At 42.6% G+C, this 19,875-nt stretch overlaps 1 protein-coding gene across 2 annotated transcripts in view; it reads left to right on the top strand.

The window, feature by feature from the left end:
- The window catches only part of nectin1b (nectin cell adhesion molecule 1b), a 241,540-nt gene that overhangs the window by 181,846 nt on the left and 39,819 nt on the right, over window positions 1–19,875 (top strand). For both annotated transcript variants that reach the window (XM_037776019.1, XM_037776021.1), the window contains exon 7: window positions 10,842–10,935. In XM_037776019.1, the coding sequence (XP_037631947.1) occupies window positions 10,842–10,935 (94 nt within the window). The remainder of the gene's footprint in view (window positions 1–10,841; window positions 10,936–19,875) is intronic.

Raw genomic sequence — 19,875 nt, 5'->3', positions numbered from 1 at the left:
TGTCAAAATTCCAAATGCTGTAATGGTCAGTGGAGGAACTGGAGATAGAAGAGATGAGGAAATTGTGGATTTCCTACAACGATATGGTTCCATTAATAGAATCGTAACAGTAGATGACCGTTCCTCAGAGTTTTACAAAAACGTAATCGTAGAGTTCAACTTAGGAACTGCAGTGGAGTCATTAGCACCACTACTGCCTTACACTCATGCAGCTGAAGATGGTGAGATTACCTACCATGTACAGTCTCTTGCTAGTGTGTACACCCAGGAAATTGGGAATACCACCACTAAGTCATATCTTGCTGAACTTGAAGGGCTTGCGAAGTTAAGTGGGATAGATTATGCTGAGGTCCTTAAAGGCATGATGTCCCATATAAGTGAGTCCATCGCCGGTCTTGCATCACCTACACAGGAGGAAAGCGAGTCAGCGGTTGGAATGCCTAAGCTAGGTGATTTAGAAACCTCAGTACAGTCTCCCACTGTTAACCGTCCTGTTAGAGCTGCTCTATCAGATGTTGACAAATCGCCACTTGTGACTCAAAGCAGTGGAATCCAAAACATTCCTGCAATTAGTCCACATAATCTTAGCCCACCAGAAGTTCAGAGAGTTGTGGTGGAGCATATTGTGAAAAGGGAAGACAGTGCACTACAGATGCAGTCCCTACCAAGACTCCGTGCATTCTCGGGAAAAGTCCCCAGACCTACCCATGAAGCGGACTATGATTCCTGGCGGTCTAATGTCGAACTTGTCATGACTGATCCTGGCATATCAGATCTTCATCGGTCTAGAAGAATACTGGAAAGCCTCTTACCTCCAGCTGCTGATGTGGTCAAACACTTGAGCTCTAGTAGCTTGCCTGCTGCTTATCTCCAGTTGCTAGATTCTGCTTATGGAACAGTTCAAGATGGCGATGAGCTGTATGCCAAATTCCTGGATACGTTTCAAGACGCTGGTGAGAAACCATCTGCATACCTGCAGCGCCTTCAAGTAGCATTAAACCTAGCTGTGAAAAGAGGCGGTGTTTCAAGTGAAGAAGTCGACAAACATCTTCTCACACAGTTTTGCAGGGGATGCTGGGATAATTCTCTTCTGACTGAACTCCAGTTGAAGCAAAAGAGAACAAACCCACCATCATTTGCCAAGCTACTATTACTGTTGCGCACAGAGGAAGATCGTCATGCAGCCAAAGCCATGCGCATGAGACAGTATCTAGGAGCTACAAAGCAGAAAGCAACATCTTATGTACAAACTGCATACGGTTGTGAGGAAGAAAAAGGCACATGTGCTGCACTAACTACACTTACCAAAGAGCTTAGTAGACAAGTGGCAGAGATCCAAAATCAGTTAGCAACATTGACAACAAAGCAACAGAAGAAGAGAGCCTCCAATTTCAATGGAGCTCATAACCACAACCCAAGTGAGAAACAGAAATCTGAAAAACTGTTGAAAGAACCTGTGCGGGAAATAATCAGAAATCAGAGCTCTAAGCCAAAACCATGGTACTGCTTCCTATGTGGCGAAGATGGGCACATCAAACCCAATTGCGACAGCGACCCGAACCCAGTTTTGGTTGCAGAGAAAAGAAAGCTGTTGAAAGAACGGCAAAGGAAATGGGAACTGGAAAACCCTACAGCAGCAACTCAACAGTTAAACTAGACACAGTCTCTGTTACGGGACAAACAGGGACTGTAGCTGGTCAATCTTGTCCCGCTAAAAATAAGCGTAAACAATGTGCTAAAGTTAAACAGTCCTACACGAAGAAACCAGTCTACAAACTGCCCAAAGGGTTGGTAGGATCTAAATGCACAGCTCTTGTCAAAATAGCTGGTGTAGACTGTAGTGCCTTCTGGATACAGGGTCTCAAGTGACTACCGTTCCAGAATCATTCTACAAACAGAACTTTTCCGATCAAGACATCAAACCACTCAATGATCTTTTGGAGGTTGAAGGTGCAGCTGGTCAATCTGTCCCTTATCTAGGGTACATAGAGATGGCTGTCACATTCCCCAAAGACTTTCTTGAAGTTGACATCGAAATACCCACCCTTGCTCTTGTTGTTCCTGATGTACACCCTGATAGCCAGTCACCAGTGTTGATAGGAACAAACACACTTGATGTCCTGTACGAGAGGTACTCAGACATTAAGACCCCGAACCATCAACCGGGTCCTTACGGTTACAGGGCAGTACTGAACACACTTGAGCTAAGACAAAAACAGACCAGAGATGGCAGTGTCGGTTTAGTCAAACTGGTAGGGAAGACCAGTGCTGTCATTCCCGCAGGCCACACTGTTGTTCTTGAGGGATCAGCCAACGTTCATAACCTCTCAGCAGACAAAGTGGTTATTTTGGAACATCCCACACAGTCATCATTGCCTGGTGGCCTTTGTGTAAAAAGTTGCCTGATCACACTTCCTGCTAAAGCACCGCATAAAGTGCCTGTTGTGATAAAGAATGAATCAGAACAGGATGTCACAATCCCACCCACCTGTGTCATCGCTGAACTAGGAGCTTTTCACAGCATCCTATCACAACACAGTGTGATCAATGCCGCTGATCCAGAGAAACCCTCAAAGTCAGACTTGAGCTTTAACTTTGGAAATTCTCCAATACCACCAGAGTGGAAAGAGCGTGTAACCAAAACACTGAATGAAATGCCTGAAGTTTTCGCTCACCATGATTTAGATTTTGGATGCACTGACAAGGTGAGCCATCATATCAAACTACATGATGAGACTCCCTTCAAACATCGGGCTAGGCCCATACATCCTCAAGAGATCGAGGCCGTGCGAAAACATCTAAAGGATTTGCTGGATGCAGGCGTGATAAGAGAGTCTGAATCGCCGTATTCATCCCCCATTGTGGTTGTAAGGAAACGCAACAATGATGTTCGCCTGTGCATCGACTACCGGAAGCTCAATCTGCAAACAGTAAAAGATGCCTATGCTCTACCTAACCTGGAAGAGACTTTTTCGGCACTAACAGGGTCCAAGTGGTTCACTGTGCTCGACCTTAAGTCTGGTTATTATCAGATTGAGGTTGGCGAAGCTGACAAAGCCAAGACAGCATTTGTCACTCCATTAGGATTCTGGGAGTTCAACCGCATGCCGCAGGGCATAACGAATGCGCCTAGTACCTTCCAGAGACTCATGGAAAAATGTGTAGGAGATATGAACTTAAAGGAAGTTCTGGTCTTCTTGGATGACCTCATCATTTTTTCCAAGACTCTGGAAGAGCATGAGAGTAGGTTAATGCGAGTACTCACCCGTCTCAAGGAGTATGGACTTAAGTTGTCCCCTGAGAAGTGCAAGTTTTTTCAGACAAGTGTACGATATCTTGGACACGTAGTGTCAGAGAATGGCGTTGAGACAGATTCAGAAAAGGTCCAAGCATTGAAAACCTGGCCAATTCCCAAAAACTTGAAAGAGTTGCGATCATTTCTCGGCTTCTCAGGCTATTACCGCCGATTTATCAAAGACTATGCAGCCATAGTCAGGCCACTTAATGATCTGACCCGTGGATATCCACCACTCCACAAAAGTTCAAAGGTCAAGTTGAAATCAGATCAATATCATGACCCCAGACAACCCTTTGAGAGTCGATGGGCATGTGACTGCCAGAGAGCATTTGAAACAATCATAGAGAAACTTACCACCGCTCCTGTTCTCGGCTTTGCAGATCCCAAGCAGCCTTATATCCTGCACACGGACGCCAGTACTACTGGCCTCGGGGCTGCATTATACCAAGAACAGGAGGGCAAGCTTAGGGCCATAGCTTTTGCCAGCCGAGGGCTGTCAAGAAGCGAGTCTCGCTATCCAGCCCATAAGCTGGAGTTTCTCGCCCTCAAATGGTCTGTGACGGAGAAGTTTCACGACTATCTATATGGAAATCACTTTACTGTTGTCACAGACAGTAACCCTTTGACATATATACTCACCTCTGCGAAGCTAGATGCCACCGGTTATAGATGGCTTGCAGCGCTGTCTAACCACTCTTTTAAACTCCAGTATCGGGCAGGCAAGCAAAACCAGGATGCTGATGGCCTCTCCAGACGGCCACATGGAGAACTTCTTGACGATGCCCAGTCTAAGAAAGAGCAAGAGCGCATAGCTCGCTTCACTTAATGTCATTTATCTGATGCAGAGACTCAAGAAGTGGTGAACCAGGATGTAGTCAAAGCAATCTGTGAAAGTCATCTTGTTGGAGTTGCAGATAACCACTGTTCCAGCAACTTTGGTATCCCTCTAGTTGAGTCTCTAACGGTCTCTGCAGATGCCATTCCAGCAAGCTATGTTACAGAGGACCAGCATGGCTTACCAGTCATTCCCTCCCTGTCTCACTCTGAGCTTAAAGAGAAACAGAGAGCTGATTCGACTATCAGAGAGGTGATCGCACAGATGGAACTTGGGGAAAAAATACCTCCAACTGTGCGTAGAGAACTTCCCGAGCTCCCTCTCCTGCTAAGGGAATGGAATCGATTGGAGCTACATGATGAGGTGTTATACCGAAAGAGACAGGATGGAGACCAGGTTACATATCAACTAGTTCTACCTGAAGAACTCAGAGCATCAGTGTTGCAAAGTTTGCACAATGATATGGGCCATATGGGCATTGACAGGACTCTAGATCTTGTCAGAACTAGATTTTACTGGCCACGACTGTCTGTAGATGTGGAGCACAAAGTAAAGACATGTGACCGCTGTATACGCAGAAAAAGTCTTCCTGAAAAAGCAGCGCCCCTGGTAACCATAAAGACTACAAGACCACTACAGTTAGTATGTATGGATTTCCTGTCGCTCGAGCCTGATAGTAGCAACACTAAGGATATCCTTGTACTGACTGACCATTTCACGAAGTTTGCAATTGCTGTTCCCACATCTAATCAGAAAGCAAGGACAGTTGCCAAGTGTTTGTGGGATAACTTTATTGTCTGTTATGGTATACCTGAACGGTTGCACAGCGACCAAGGGCCTGATTTTGAATCTAAACTGATCAAGGAGCTATGTGAAGTCGCAGGTATTCATAAGATTAGAACTACCCCATACCACCCACGTGGTAACCCTGTCGAAAGATTCAACAGAACATTGTTAGGCATGTTAGGAACATTGGAGAACAAACAAAAGTCACATTGGAAGGAGTTTGTAAAACCCTTAGTGCATGCCTACAATTGTACACGTAATGACGTAACAGGGTTCACTCCGTATGAGTTAATGTTCGGGCGTAAACCCCGACTGCCGGTCGACCTAGCTTATGGGTTGCCCTTGAAAGAAGATCAGCAGAAATCTCATTCCCAGTATGTACTGAACCTCAGATCTCGCTTAGAAGAGAGCTACCAATTGGCTTCTCGAAATGCCCAGAAAGTAGCAGAGAGAAACAAGACTAGATTTGATGGAAAAGTGACAGCATCAGGCCTTGAAATAGGAGACAGGGTCTTAGTAAGAAACGTACGCTTACGTGGCAAGCACAAACTTGCCGATAAGTGGGAAGCAAATGTCCACATTGTAGTCAAACGTGCTGGAGACCTCCCAGTCTACACTGTAAGGCCAGAAAACAGAGAGGGTCCCACACGGACATTACATCGGGATCTCCTGCTTCAATGTAGTTTTCTCCCTGCGACAGCAGAGGAAGAGCCTCCTCAGCCCAAACCTGTCCGTAGGCCAAAAACACGTCAGACAGCACGTGTTAGTGAAACCGACGCTGATGATTCAAGTGATCCGGAGGATGAATTTTTAGTCCACTGGTCCCGTGAACCTCCTTGTCAGAGCACCACTATATTACCTGCTGTCCACGACCACCCAAACAGGAGGAGAGAGGGGACTACTAAGACAAATCCTGATCTCAACTCTGACTCCCTGCTGGAATCCACTTCCGTCCATCAGTCAGTTGAAGAACCTCATTCCCCTGAAATCCCAGATACTGAGGAACAGGACGTGATGGATCCTGCTGATGCGGAGGGCCCAGCTCAGATAATCTCAATTGAAGGCGAGACTCTGCCTGATCACTTACCTCAGGAAAACCTACCTGACGAAGTAAATGTCTCAGCAGAACCTGAAAATCCAAGTCTATCTAAACCACCTAGTGAGTCTGTTGATGTCCTAAACACGTCTTCTGATGAGCCATGTCACACATCTGACGTATCTGGAGGTGAGGAGAGCTATCAAGGACAAAACATTGTTTCTGAAGAGATGGAAATCAGAGAACACCAAAATGTTAATGTAGACACAACCAATGAACTACGAGACAGTCAACATGATACTGCTGAAATGCAGGAAGCTGAAAGCTTGCTCAGACGATCACAAAGACACAGAGAGAGACCTAAGAGATTTCATTATCCTCAGATAGGGAACCCTTTAATCTCTTTTGTACAAGCTCTTTTCCAAGGTCTAATTGATAGTGATGTTTTGGACGAGATTAATGGTCCTGATTCAGTTCCTGGTCAAACACCCCCTGTAGTGACTACACAGCCTACATGCAACGGGACGTGCATGGGTTCAAGAGGGGAGGGTGTAACCCAGGTCACAAAGAGTTAACACACAGAGGTGCCTTAGCCAATCAGAGCGCAGGTTTACCGCACCCCAGGCAGGCTAGATAGTATATGCTACTCAAACGCTAGAGGACACTGTGAGGAGAGGAGCTGCTGCTGAACGCTCATAGATGTGTGTGTGAGAGAGGCCCTGCTCACTGAAAGCTGCTGAGCGACACAGAGAAACTCCCGAATTGGTCAGGTTTTTTGGAGAGATTCAAAGTTGATGGCGAGCTAACCCAGACAAGACCTCTAGATCCTGGATTGAAGATCCCAGAGCCAAGAATTGTCAACCTTGCCCCTCTTCTGCCACGGCGGTAGGGTAAACATCACAACCTTTACACTCAACTCCCAGCATCCCGTGCACAACCTCAAACCCCAGACTCTGACTTAACCCCTTTTTTGACTTGACTTGGAAAACATTTACCCTCTTCGTGCTCCCTGAAACACATTCCCTGTGCCGGTGAAAGGACTGAGTGTTAACCATCACACTGGTTAAAGTGAATGGACTGAATATTCATATTATTGATATGGTGTATTGTGATGCCTTGGTAACAATGTCTATTACTGGAATAGTTAATATTGAATAATTGTAAGGTTGAAACGAGTTGAGAAGTGATAATATTGAACCGGGTTATTGTTTTAATATTGTTACTCATTGAATGTTGGATCCAAATATTGAGAATTGAGATTTTGAGTTATTGATATTAGGGTGCACCCAGTTAGAAAAAATAGTTGGTAACAACTCAGTGGTTGAAACCCTGAGTGTGACAAAAGAAATATTTCATTGCTGAGTTGAAACTGAAGCATCTTTGTGCAATTCATCTGTATACTGAACTCATGGGTATTCATTTTATTTTGTTTGTTATTTTCTAAAATACAAGGTACCAGTTATTAGCTTTTTGTCTACTGTGGTCATTTGATATTGCAAATAACTTTTCTGCCTCCTGTTCGAGTTTGGTATCTTCTGATTCTAGTCCAGTATAATTATAGTGATAGGAGCTGTGTGCTACAGTAGTGTTGCTGCTGGGCGCTGATGCTGCAATGGAACGAACGATTGACTTTCACTTCTTAGTAATATTTGTTCTTTGATACCGCTCACTGCTTGAGAACTATACCTTTGTAAAGGTGCACCATATTTTTCTTGCAAGTCTTAAAAATCAGGCGCTAAAACGGAGCATTTCAGGCAGAGGGTGAATACAGGTATATTCAGACAGACAGTATGATAAAACATAATGTGTTTTTTGAACATTAAAGCATGTAAACATGTTCTAACAGAAACCCAAAATACAAGTATTAACCTGAAAATGAGCATGATATGTCCCCTTTAAGTTCAATTGCTGTAGCAATAGCTTTTCTTCATGTGTTACTTAATGCCAGTGGAAGACAAGAAAGTACACACTAACAGAAACAGTGTATTTTAAAGATTAGTCTGTAGTATGGAGGAATTGGAACACAGCTTGTGTGACTGGTCACACACATACTGTATGTTTGCCTTGGCACATGCGTTACCGAGCACACAGCCGTACTGTATGTTTGTACGCTCTGCACACATGCCACTTCATTAAAAACTGGTGCTACTTTTCGCTCTGTTTTCCTGCCATTGTGTCAACCAAGAAGTGCACTACTGTATACACTGACGGTCTCCTGGGGCTGCTGTTTGTGCACAACCTGATTATAAAATGTAGCTGAATTCAATCAAGGAAGGGAGATATGACAGGGAGGAAGTGGCTGCTGCCGGGTGGTCGTCACGAGACGAAGAAGTTTCCTCGTGTTTGGTCAGATTTAATAAACCCGCTCTGCATATGGGGGGCTCCCAACACGCTGCCTATTTGAACAGGCTCCTGCACATAATGTGCAAAGAAACGCAATCATCAGGGGTCCTACAGGATCAAATGTAAGTTGAAAAATGCTGCAGGATCTGAATGCAAATGCTACATCATACATAGATAATATGGCATGATTTCATCCTGCTGGAATAGCATGATTTGTCTTAAAACACAGAAAATATTGTATCAAATGTTGGATCACGCTGCATTTCTTTTTTAATAAAATGACCATTAGGTCAATGCATGAGGTGTTCATCAGCTTTCTGTTTCAGTTAATTGAAGATTATTCGGTGTGTCAGTGTATGCAGCACAGGGCAGGCAGAGGTGAAAATTACATTTCGTCTCATACATTTTCTTGAAAGCAAATGATCTTGTCGGCTGTCGCAGCTTTTTTTTTTTAAAGTTCTCACCTGTATCAGAATCCAGTCAATCATGAGCGACGGATTACAATACTTTATAATGAGCCCGCTGCTGTACCTGCGGAGAACTGCATTTCTACAAGACTCATAATTATCTGTCTCAGAGAAAAATGGATGCTTCTGCTCTGAAGGCTCTGCGATGGAGGAGGTTATTGTAGACGAGGGGGAGTGTGCTGGCTGCTGCCTCTCTGTGTGTTTGCTGTGCCTCGCCTCTATGCTGCAGGCGGGCTGCAGAGGGTGCCACATGAATCTGGCAGTGGCACGGCAGCCCTGTCTGGAGACAAGGTGATACGGACTGGAAATAATGAGCGTGAAAGAAAGAGTTAAGAGGTGCACTCATGCACAAATTTTCTGCACATTAAAACGCCGGCTTGGCCTTGCGGAAAGGTCATGTTATTCAATAAGGACGTGAACCAGTGCGAATGGGAGGCGGGAGGAGCCGGAGATAATGCGTGTAGGTACACAGCTCAGTGTCTGTGCTCCACTTCATTATCTTTGATCACTCCTGATATCATGTCAGGATAACGGCAGATGACATCTGACTGCCAGCGTGTTTGAAGGGAAGGGGGTTTTCTTTTGTAACGATTTCGTAGCAACAAACCCCCTCTGCTTCCTTGTCTGAAATAATTATCCGGATGCTTCAAACAAATTCAACATCGAACTTTCAATTACAGCTGTCTTTCCTGCTCACAATTAAATTTCCCTTTTTATTATCACATCCACGACTGTGTGCCGGGGTGGCCTTTATATCTCCAGTGAGAACTCCATTGTTGATTTGAAGAAAAAATTGTTAATGGTGGCATGTAAATGAGTACAGGTGTTGAGGCTTTGTTCTTCCCCAGGTGTGTCAACAGAAGGGGTGGGGGGGAGCGCCCTGGGGTTAGGGGAAACACAGTCTCACGGCAGTTCGTGAAATAATCACAAAATGTAATCTATTTGATTTGTGTACATAGATACAAATTCCCCTCATTTGTCGTGACGCTCAGCACGCCTTTCAACAATGTATTTTCATGCATTTTCCTACGAATGTCCAGCAACACGTGACGCACATGTCAATTTCCGCCCCAGTCTTTTCAAAATAAAACTACCTAGTTAGGCTTAGGAATAGATCATCTTGGTTAGGCTGAGGCAAACAAACTACTTAGTTAGGTTTAGGAAAAGATCGACTTGGTTGGGCTTAGGCAACAAACTACTTAGTTAGGTTTAGGGAAAAGATCGACTTGGTTAGGCTGGGGCAAACAAACTACTTAGCACGGAAGTTATGGGACAAATAAATCAACTTTGACTTGTGGTTTCACACGGGGCACGAACACTCCTGGGTGAAAGTCCTGTGTTTTTTGACCCACACATCCACCCCGACCGTTCGCAGCTCTCTATACTTTCCAGTTCACAATTTTACATGGATTATATACAAATTGATTTTGTGCTGCACCATCACGACAAAAATGTGAAATTTGTGTCCATGTACACAAATCAATACATTCAATTTTGTGACTATTTCACAAACCGCTGTGCGACTGGGCTGGTAAATGAGTACAGGTGTTGAGGCTTTGTTCTTCCCTAGGTGTGTCAACAGAGGGGAGGGGGGGAGGGGGGGGTTTGGGGATGTTGGTGCCAGGGATCCAGGGAAAGGTGGAGCTGCCTGCTGAGCTCTCTGAGTCACAGCTCAGGACATGTCAAACAAACAGTGGCTGCAGCAGTAGGCAGGGTGTTTGTCCACGTGGCACTCTAGATGAGGCTCCATCCACCCCTGAGGACTTGACTCACACATGCCCTTCTCCCTGCCCCCCTATACTCCCTCCATCCCTATCTCCTCACCTCAGTGTCCAATTACAGCCCACTCTCATTAGCACAGTGTCTCTCCAGCGAGAGCCTTTGAAAGGGCAGGGGGAATGGCTGCCGCCGCAACAAAGCCGCCAACACGGGCTCTATCAAAATCCAAGGAAAGAGTGAACAAGGCAAGTGCAGGCAGGACTTCTCATTATAGAGTGGTGTAGAAGGTGAGGGACGTAAAGAGTGGAGATCCCTCACTGTGCCGAGTGTCATGTTATCTTTTCACTCTCTTAACAGGACCGACCTCCCACCCGCCCACAAACCAGCCCCGCCTCCGCCCAAAAAGAAGAACAGCGACATGAAGGGACACTTGACATCCGATGACATCCAGGTAAGAGCCTCCTCCTCCTCCTCCTCCTCCTCTTTTCTTATTCTTGTCCTCTCTGGCTGATCTGACACAAAGTCTGAGAACTTTCCTACGTTTCTGTCTCACATTTCTGCCACATTTTGTGAGTGAAACGTTGCCAATTCAAGCCAAAATATATTTAAAAAAATGTACAAGTCAGAACATGCACAATTATGCTCATGACACAGCTCTTATAATATATGTGGCAGAGCTTTATCTTTTTTGTTTTTATTCTTGAAAAGTGATTTTACTCAATATCACTTTGTAGTTGGTTTTTCGAGAGGTATTTATGGGAATCCAGTGAAATGTCAGTTTAGTGACAGGAGGTTATTTTTTCCTCATTTCTCATCTCATAAAACTGTCAGTGTGTTTCTCATCCTCTACTCTGGACTGGCGCCTGTCACAGAGTTCCTTCAACAATCCAGTTGCAGCACAATTAGCTCAGAGTGCTTGAATATCTAAATATAGAAATGTCTCCTCCAAATGAAGCCGGTAACATGTAACGTAATTACCAATCTCTTGCTAATTAATTTCCCTCTTGATGAGTAAAGTAATGGTAAGTGGTTCATCTTTGACACATGAATACTGACCTCTCACTGCCGCATAAATATTAAAAAGTACCTTGTTGTTGGTGCTGGGGAGCCAGTTTTATTTCTGGATTGTGCAAGTGGTATTATTATATTCAGCCCGTGTGTCCAACAAGTCTCATGGCAGTTTGTGAAATAGTCACTAAATTTAATCCATTTGATTCAAGTACGTAGACATGAATTTCCCTTTTTTTTCATGACGTTCAGCACGACTTTCAATAACGTGTTTTTTGTGAGTTTTCCTACGAATGTCCGGCAACACGTGACACACTTGTTGATTTCTGCTCCAGTGTTTTCAAAATAGTTAAGCTTAGGAAAAGATCAACTTGGTTAGGCTAAGGCAACAAAACTACTTAGTTAGCTTTAGCAAAAGATCGTGGTTTAGGTTAAAATACCACCGGAAGTGCTGTATCTTTTTGATTGACTCACTCATCCACCCAAACCTCCCTACGTGGCATTCACCGCTCTCTATACTTCCTGGTTCACAATTATGTGGATTGTATACAAATTGATTTCGTGCTGACCGTCACGTCTATGTACACAAATCAATACATTCAATTTTGTGACTATTTCATGAGCTGTTGTGCGACTGGGATTGTGGGTCCTATTGAGTATATGCAGCATATGTCTAATTGATTCATTGTATTGTATTTGGACCTTATTAGAGGGGTGGTACAGATTATTACTGAAAATACCATTCAAGTCTGATAAACAGCTTCGTTTCACAGCAGTGTTTTGTTTTGTGAACCCCGAAATATGTTTTCATAATTTGAATGAGCAGCTTTATTATTAACTAGAGACAAACTGAAATGTCAACATGGAGTGGATTAGTGAGGAGAATCTACTATTTCTACAATTTTCTCAGATCACTGATCTGGGGCAAAGAGGCCAAACACTCAGCCCCACTGCACAGACCCGCGTTCAATCCTCAGCAGTGGTAGTTGCGTTATACAGACATGCAGAGGCTGGGGTGGTGGCATGAACAACATGCGTGTTACATCCTCCTGGTGAAGTTCCTTCCTGGTAGGTTAGACGAAGCCGGTAACCCTATCGCCAAGTCCCAAAGTCCATACTTCATTCAAAGCTGGTTTGAAGTGTGTTCACAGTGGAAAAGTGACAGAACTCAATAGACTTTAATCTGAACAGACAGCATATACTAAATATGGTGGATTTTTGAGTTGTGGATGGTGATGAAACTGCTCTGGAAAATTAATACACTGTACATTAATACACTGTACTACACATGTACTTCCTGTCAGCTGATGACATTCAAATATACTGCAACAAGGAATAAACTGGGACACATTTAGAGTGTTTACGTTTAAATCTGTGTAAAGGGTCTAAATATTGTAGTTTTGTGACATCACAAATGGACAGAAATCCTGACAGCTTGTTTCAAATGCAGAGTTTCTGAATACGGGCTGCGTGTATTTCCCTGTGGATTGAGCCTTTCTATACTTCACAGTATTTATATACGACTTAAGCCTGCTTTATAATAAAGAAACATGAAAATCTCACTTTTTTTAATAATGTGGGACCTTTAACTAAGTGCTTTTGTTGTCTAAACCTAAAGAAGTTGTTTTATATTTATATATATATATATATATATACACAGTATATATATTATAAATGTTATGTTTCATTCAGTTTCACAACGTGTAATTATGTGTTGCTTTGAAGTTTCACTTTCACGCAGGCGTAGTAGGCCCCTACTGACCTACATCTATGGTGCTCATAGTGAACAACAACGCCTCTTTAATGGCCTGATAACAGTCAAATCGGGTGGCATGGCAGGCATATTAAATCATTATTATATGACACTCAAGTGTGTTGATTTCTTATACATAGCAGTGTACTGTAAAGATTCCTATGTATTGTATAATCTACACAATGAATCTGTAGCATGGAACTCAGTTTGTGTGTCTTGGAGGAGTCACATGGCTCCCTACAGTGGAGTTAAGCCAACTGCATTGCTTTTCACCAGTCTGCTTGTGTGTTCCACCACAATTACAAAACTGCAGCTTAACCTGACGCAAGCCTCTTGAACTGGGTCAAAACATATTCCCAAGCCCCACTCATGAAATTTGAAACAACACTTGGATGGTCGCACCAACTCAACACAGCTCCTTTAATAACTGGCTCCCTGTCAACAGTTTTAATCAGATGGTGGCCATACAAAACAATATTATTTTGTCAAACATGCAGGACAACGCAATCTTTATATTGCATTAGGCTATTTAAATAGCACCGAATTAGTACCATATAAAGTGATCCCTAGATTTTCCAGGTTTTGCATCAACCTTCCCAGTGTGCGTGCTGCAGTTTTGTCCATATCACAAACAAACAAGGGCAATATATCAAAGGTTGGGTACGGTGCACATGAGTCCACAGAGGCCGCAGTGAGCTTTCTCAGACCTTTAGTCAAGGACTGAGGTACAATATAATTGCCGATCCCAAATTGGGGAGATAAAGTGGAAAAAAAGAATTATTATGGCCGAGTTGGCCACCGTGTATCAGCACTGCTGAGGTTTTAAATCCAAACTTTATGACTCTTTATAGCTCCAAGGTCAAACTCCTGGACATCTGGGCAGCACAGGTAATGAAGAGAAGAGAAAGTAATGTGCTCTCCTCCCTACACAACTACTGCAGAGGAATACTTGAGCAAGGCACCTAATGCCACACTCACTGATGATTAGTGGACAGATGAGGCCGTAATAGACACTTAGACAGATTTAATGTGTTCAATTTTATGGCTGTAGTTGCTTTAAAAGAAGCTGCACGCTCAGCAAGCTCGGAAAAATAAAAGTAAGCAAAAGAAGGAAATATCACAGCAGGTTCATGACACGATGGGTGAAGCGCGCATGGATGAGCAATAATCACTGATGCATAAACAATAAGTTATACAAGGAGGCATCTGCAGAGCAAAATATATGTATTAAATTAACGACCAAATCCTTTTTAAGGTTCAAGCTTTCAGGTTTCTCAGTATTTGTGGCTGTTATTCATTCTGCACAGCAGGCCATGACACAGCAATGGCTTCACCTTCAACATTCATTCGACATCTGTTTCAATGACAGAGCAGTTTCCAATGATCCAAAATAAAAATAGGTGGTTTAGGGTCAGAGCATCAACTTTAAATCATCAACCAGAAATCAGTGTCTTCTAATCTCGCCTTACTCCCTTCAGTTGGACAAGTTCCTGCCCCCAAAAACATGTCAATCATCTTGATGAGCTGCTTCTTTAAATGACACTGAGCTAATCAGCATCTGTAGAGCTGCCAGGCAATGTGTAATAATAATACAGTTCTATTTATTGTTCACAATGTTCGTGAGCTGCTTTGTGGACTGATTTACTGGACTTTATTTTCTTACTTTTTTGAAGACTAAAAAAGACACAAAGTTACCACACAGTACCAGGTCAACTGTTCGTATGATATCTTAAATGTATTCCTCATTTTTTGCGCGTTTTCCTATGAATGTCCAGCGTCGAATTTCTGCCCATGTCTTTTCAAAGTAAACTTCCGTCTTAACAGGAAACAACCTGGTTAGGTTTAGGCAACAAAATTACTTATTTAGGTTTTAGGCTGTCCCACACTAAAATATTTTTCAAATCAGACCCCACATATAACGACATGTTATGTTCAATTTAAGAGTTTTGTTCCTATAATGTGTGGAGAGCAACAATTTGGCCAAAACAGCACAACACACACTAACATATTCCATTCATGAACAACAAGAGTCCCCACTAAAAAAAACAGAATTCTCGCAAAATATCCTGCGATCAAACGTGACTTTAGTGTAAACAAACATGGCGGATGATGGGCAGGAAGAATTAGCGATGTTTGTTTTTACTTTGTACTGAAAATTCACGAAGGATGGATGGATGAAGTCATGGAGTCATGTTAAATAAACCAAAATCAGCTTGATTCTTGTGTAGTGTGTACCCGGCATTAGGAAAAGATCATGAAAGTTACGCCACGCCGAAAGTGATTACGCCTTACTGGAAGTAGTGTAACTTATGTATGGAAGTTCTGTGACAAAACCACTTAGTTAGGATTAGGAAAAGATCGTGGTTTGGGTTCAAATAACACCAGAAATTACGTAACTTAAAGGTCCCATATTGTAAAAAGTGAGATTTTCATGTCTTTTATATCATAAAGCAGGTTTAAGTGCTGTATAAATACTGTGAAAGTATAAAAATGCTCAATCCACAGAGAAAAACCCACAGCCCGTATTCAAAAACTGTGCTTTTGAAACAAGCTATCAGGTTTTTTTTTCCATTTGTAATGTCACAAATCTACAATATTTAGACCGTTCCACAGTTTCAAACGTAAGCATTCTAAATGTGTCCCAGTTTATTTCCTGCTGCAGTGTATGTGAACGACATCAGCTGACAGGAAGTAAACATGGACCCAAACTGTTGCCAGGCAACGCAATTCCGTTGAAATTCAGTAAAATGGAGAGTTTCAGACAGAAAGTAAATACAGGTATATTCAGGCAGACTATTATGAGAAACATAAAGGTTTATTTGAACATTACAGCATGTAAACATGTTCTAGTAGAAACATAAAATACACGTATGAACCTGAAAATGATCATGATATGGGACCTTTAAGTACAGAAGTTACGTGACAAATAAATCAACGTTCATCTGGTTTCACACGGGACACGAACACAAGTCTCCTAGGTGAAAGGCCTGTGTCTTTTGACCTACCAATCCACCATGACCTCCTCCCTATGCGGCATTTGTCGCTCTTTTCCTCACTTCCTGGTTCACAATTATGTGGATTACATATGAATTGATTTTGTGTGACATATACAAATTACATTGCATTCACTTTTTGTAGATATAGCTATGGACGGTGTATGGGAACAGCCTGACCAGGTTTGCTCACTCAAGAGAGTAACTGTAGTCTTCCCTGACACATCTTTATAATAATGTATGTATGTCAATTAGTTGTTTAAAATCAAGAAATAGCGATAGATAATTCATGAACTCATTAAATTTACCAAAAAAACATACTCAATATTCTTCCCGTCCTGTTTTCTGATAAGTTTTGTTATTGCTGTGGCTGCTAGACCCTCAGCTCAGCCCTCAGTCCAAAACACCCCGAACATCGATGAAAACACAATTTTAGGATGAAGTTTGGATCACAAATAAAGCGCCACACAGACACAGACAAGGTAATGGGTAATTCAGTATATCCTATTCCTGAAATTGGACCCTGAAAAAGTTGGATATTACAGCTTTATTTCAGAATAGGTTGCTAGGTGACTCGGCTGGCCTGAAGAAATTGGCAGCATCATGGTTTTATCATTGCACCAATGCACAGAGCGAAACTGGCAGCGCAGCCGAAGCATCAACATCTGCGCCCGTTACAGCACAACACTCGATGTGTGTTGCTGTGAGATGGACTCCAAGAGCCAAACAGACGACAGGCTTCCAGGAGGCCGACGTCTTTATGCTCCGAACAAACATCTCCTCCGGCTAATTGCATGTGAATTCTGGTGCTCAGCTCACCGTTCGACCACTCAGCTATTAGATTCTTTGCCTTTTGATGTACACTAATATGAACGGAAAAGCTCAACCAAGTGACTGAAATTCAACAGCTGTTTGTTTTTAGTGTAAGAAAAATGGGGATCAAACGGCATTAGGCAGCCTTTTGATCCCCTCGACAGCACAGAAGTGTGTGAAGGAAACACATTGTTCAACATCTATTATATGAATCTCACATTTATTGCGTTGATAACTTCATTGTTCTGGACGACTTTGATTTCTTTCACTCACTTTTATTTCTTTTCATTGTGCAATGCGGTGGTCTGACAAATGCTTAATGGAGGTTTTGTGAGTGCTCATTTGCCATTTTGAAATTAATTAATTCCTCCATGTCGTGAAAGGTGCCTCGAGCCTGCTGTGAATATCCCACCTTAAAAAAAAACCTTTAAATGTACTCCCCCTGTCAGCGGCGTCAAACTTTGCATTGTGATTATGACAGAGTTTGGCAGATCAATTAGGAGCACGCTGCGCCGAAAGTTTAAAACTGGCAACCTGTTGAAGGAAAACTATAGAGGAGCACTTTGCCCTCCCTGATATGCTGCTTCCTTTATGCTGCACAAAACCTAATATCTGCATCTTGAATTTCAGAGTGAGAACCTACATAGAGATACAGTATATGGCTCAGCCCCCAACTAGTCTGCTGAACGGTGAAAAAAACATCCTTTGTCAGCTGTCATGAATCATCTCTTTTATTTCATGCCTCTTTCAAAAATATGATCCTTGGGTTGCAAAAATTGTCTAAGTGTAGCTTCATGGTGTGACTCATGTTGTTTTGAGACTGTATATATATAAAGTGAAATGGGATTGGTTCCATTATCTTCACCCTTCTTTTCTAATGTGCTCTGCTCTCTAACATAAAGAGTTTTCTTTTATCATCACTAGGAATAATGAAGGTTACGATATTGTAACCCTAGCTCTATAAGCACGGGCGGAGCCCTCTACTGGACTGTAGGTAATACTCTCCTCCAATCATGAACACACATTCGCCCACTGAAAGTTTACGTAATTGTAGCCAGGCCAATCCGGAAGTGCCTACCCGAATACTGTTTGAACCCAACAGCAGCACACATCACTGTCCACTATCCTACACCCTCTTCAGCGAGTGGCGCGGGAGCGACACGGCCACCCTTGGTAGAGGACTCCCTCTGTGCTTATAGAACTAGGGTTACAATATCGTAACCTTCAATCTAACTCTGCCCTCTACCACAGAGTATAGAAGCAAAGAGACTGGCGCTTTTTTCTGACAACAGCCGCTGCCGCCATTTTGGACTGAAAATGCTTATTATATTGGGCCATTTTGATAGAATATGACAATAGAATGCAAATAATTTTGATTAATTTTTGTATGGCACTTTTTAGACGGAAGTTTTACTGGCGTCCTGTAATCGCTTTCAGTCCAAAATGGCAGAAGCGTTGCTTTGCTGCTGGGCGCTGACGTTACAATGGAATGAACAATTGACTTTCACTTCTTGGCAATATACGTTCTTTGCCTTTACTGTGGGTACAGTGGGTGGAGCCAGATGAATGCACGCCCTGCTGTGCCACAACATCGACCCAACCACACTGATCCTGTCCGACTATAGGTTTAGTGGGCACATCGCTGTTCATTGAGGAGAAAAGAAAAGAAGAGAAAAGTATGACAGAGAGCTGTATGCACGGCCTTATATACTGTGGGGTATTCAGGTAGGCACGTCCTGATTGCTACGCTTAAGCAAATTTTCAGTGGGCGAATGCATGCTCGTGATTGGAGGAGAGTATTAGCAGAGATAGTTCAGAAAGGAGAAGGTGTAATGAGAATCAGTTTCCTGTATCTGTGTCATGTTGGTTTCTCCGCTGCCCCGCCCCTTTAGGAGACTAGCGGCAGGTCTTGAGCCCGTCAACTCCGATGGGAGAAGTGAACGTGAACACAGATGATGACTGATTATTTGACTTTATAGTCACCAAAGTAAATATTGGACGCATTTTTCACAATCTTCCGAACATTCTGACAATAAAATGGCATTTTTCAGACAGACAAATCAGGAGAAAATTCACTTTGTTCGAGACCTTTCCCTGTCTCAGCAACACACTCTCGCGAGATCTGGCAACCAACGTTCGCAAACGCCCTAGCTAACTCATTTTCGGAATGCTAAATATGTCTCTTAGCTGTGTAAATATCTAATGTTAGCAAAAGAAAATATGAATACATTATGCAAATATAACCCAGTCTTCATATGACGTTCATAACACTTCCAAACGAGGTGGGAGGGATCGGGGGAGGCGAACACACCATGACCACACCCACGCCCACTTAGGAGACAGGAAATGTTTATGAATGTATAATGTATAAATGCATTTCATAATAATGGCAGAGCTTGTAATGCATCATCCTTGTTATAGACTCTCTTTGGTATTACCCATAGAGTCTAGTAGAGGGCGGAGCCTGTGTGAGTTAGAACATTAGATGTTAGATAGTTTGCCATTCATACAAACAATATGCAATAACCTCTTCATTATGAAATTAAAGAAAATGAACATTACTCAAACACTGATTTCAATACAACAATGCACAAAAAGTTCATTAAGTAATGTGGCGAAATGATCTTGTTATGGATTATATTATCATGAACATTATCCTCTGCAAATCTAATGTAGTATGAAGTTGACTTGAGGTGTCATTTCTGCTTTGAATTCACAAGGTTTTCCAAATATAAAAATAAAAAAGTTTAGACCTCCTGTTTGTTGTAATGTTCAACACTTTGAAAATGTTTTGAGTGAAATAGTAGCCTGTGTATCTTTTATA

Source organism: Sebastes umbrosus, chromosome 7 (genome assembly GCF_015220745.1).
Source record: "Sebastes umbrosus isolate fSebUmb1 chromosome 7, fSebUmb1.pri, whole genome shotgun sequence".
Lineage (NCBI taxonomy): Eukaryota > Metazoa > Chordata > Actinopteri > Perciformes > Sebastidae > Sebastes > Sebastes umbrosus.
Note: the sequence above shows the minus strand (reverse complement) of the source record. Positions and strands in the feature narration are given on the sequence as shown.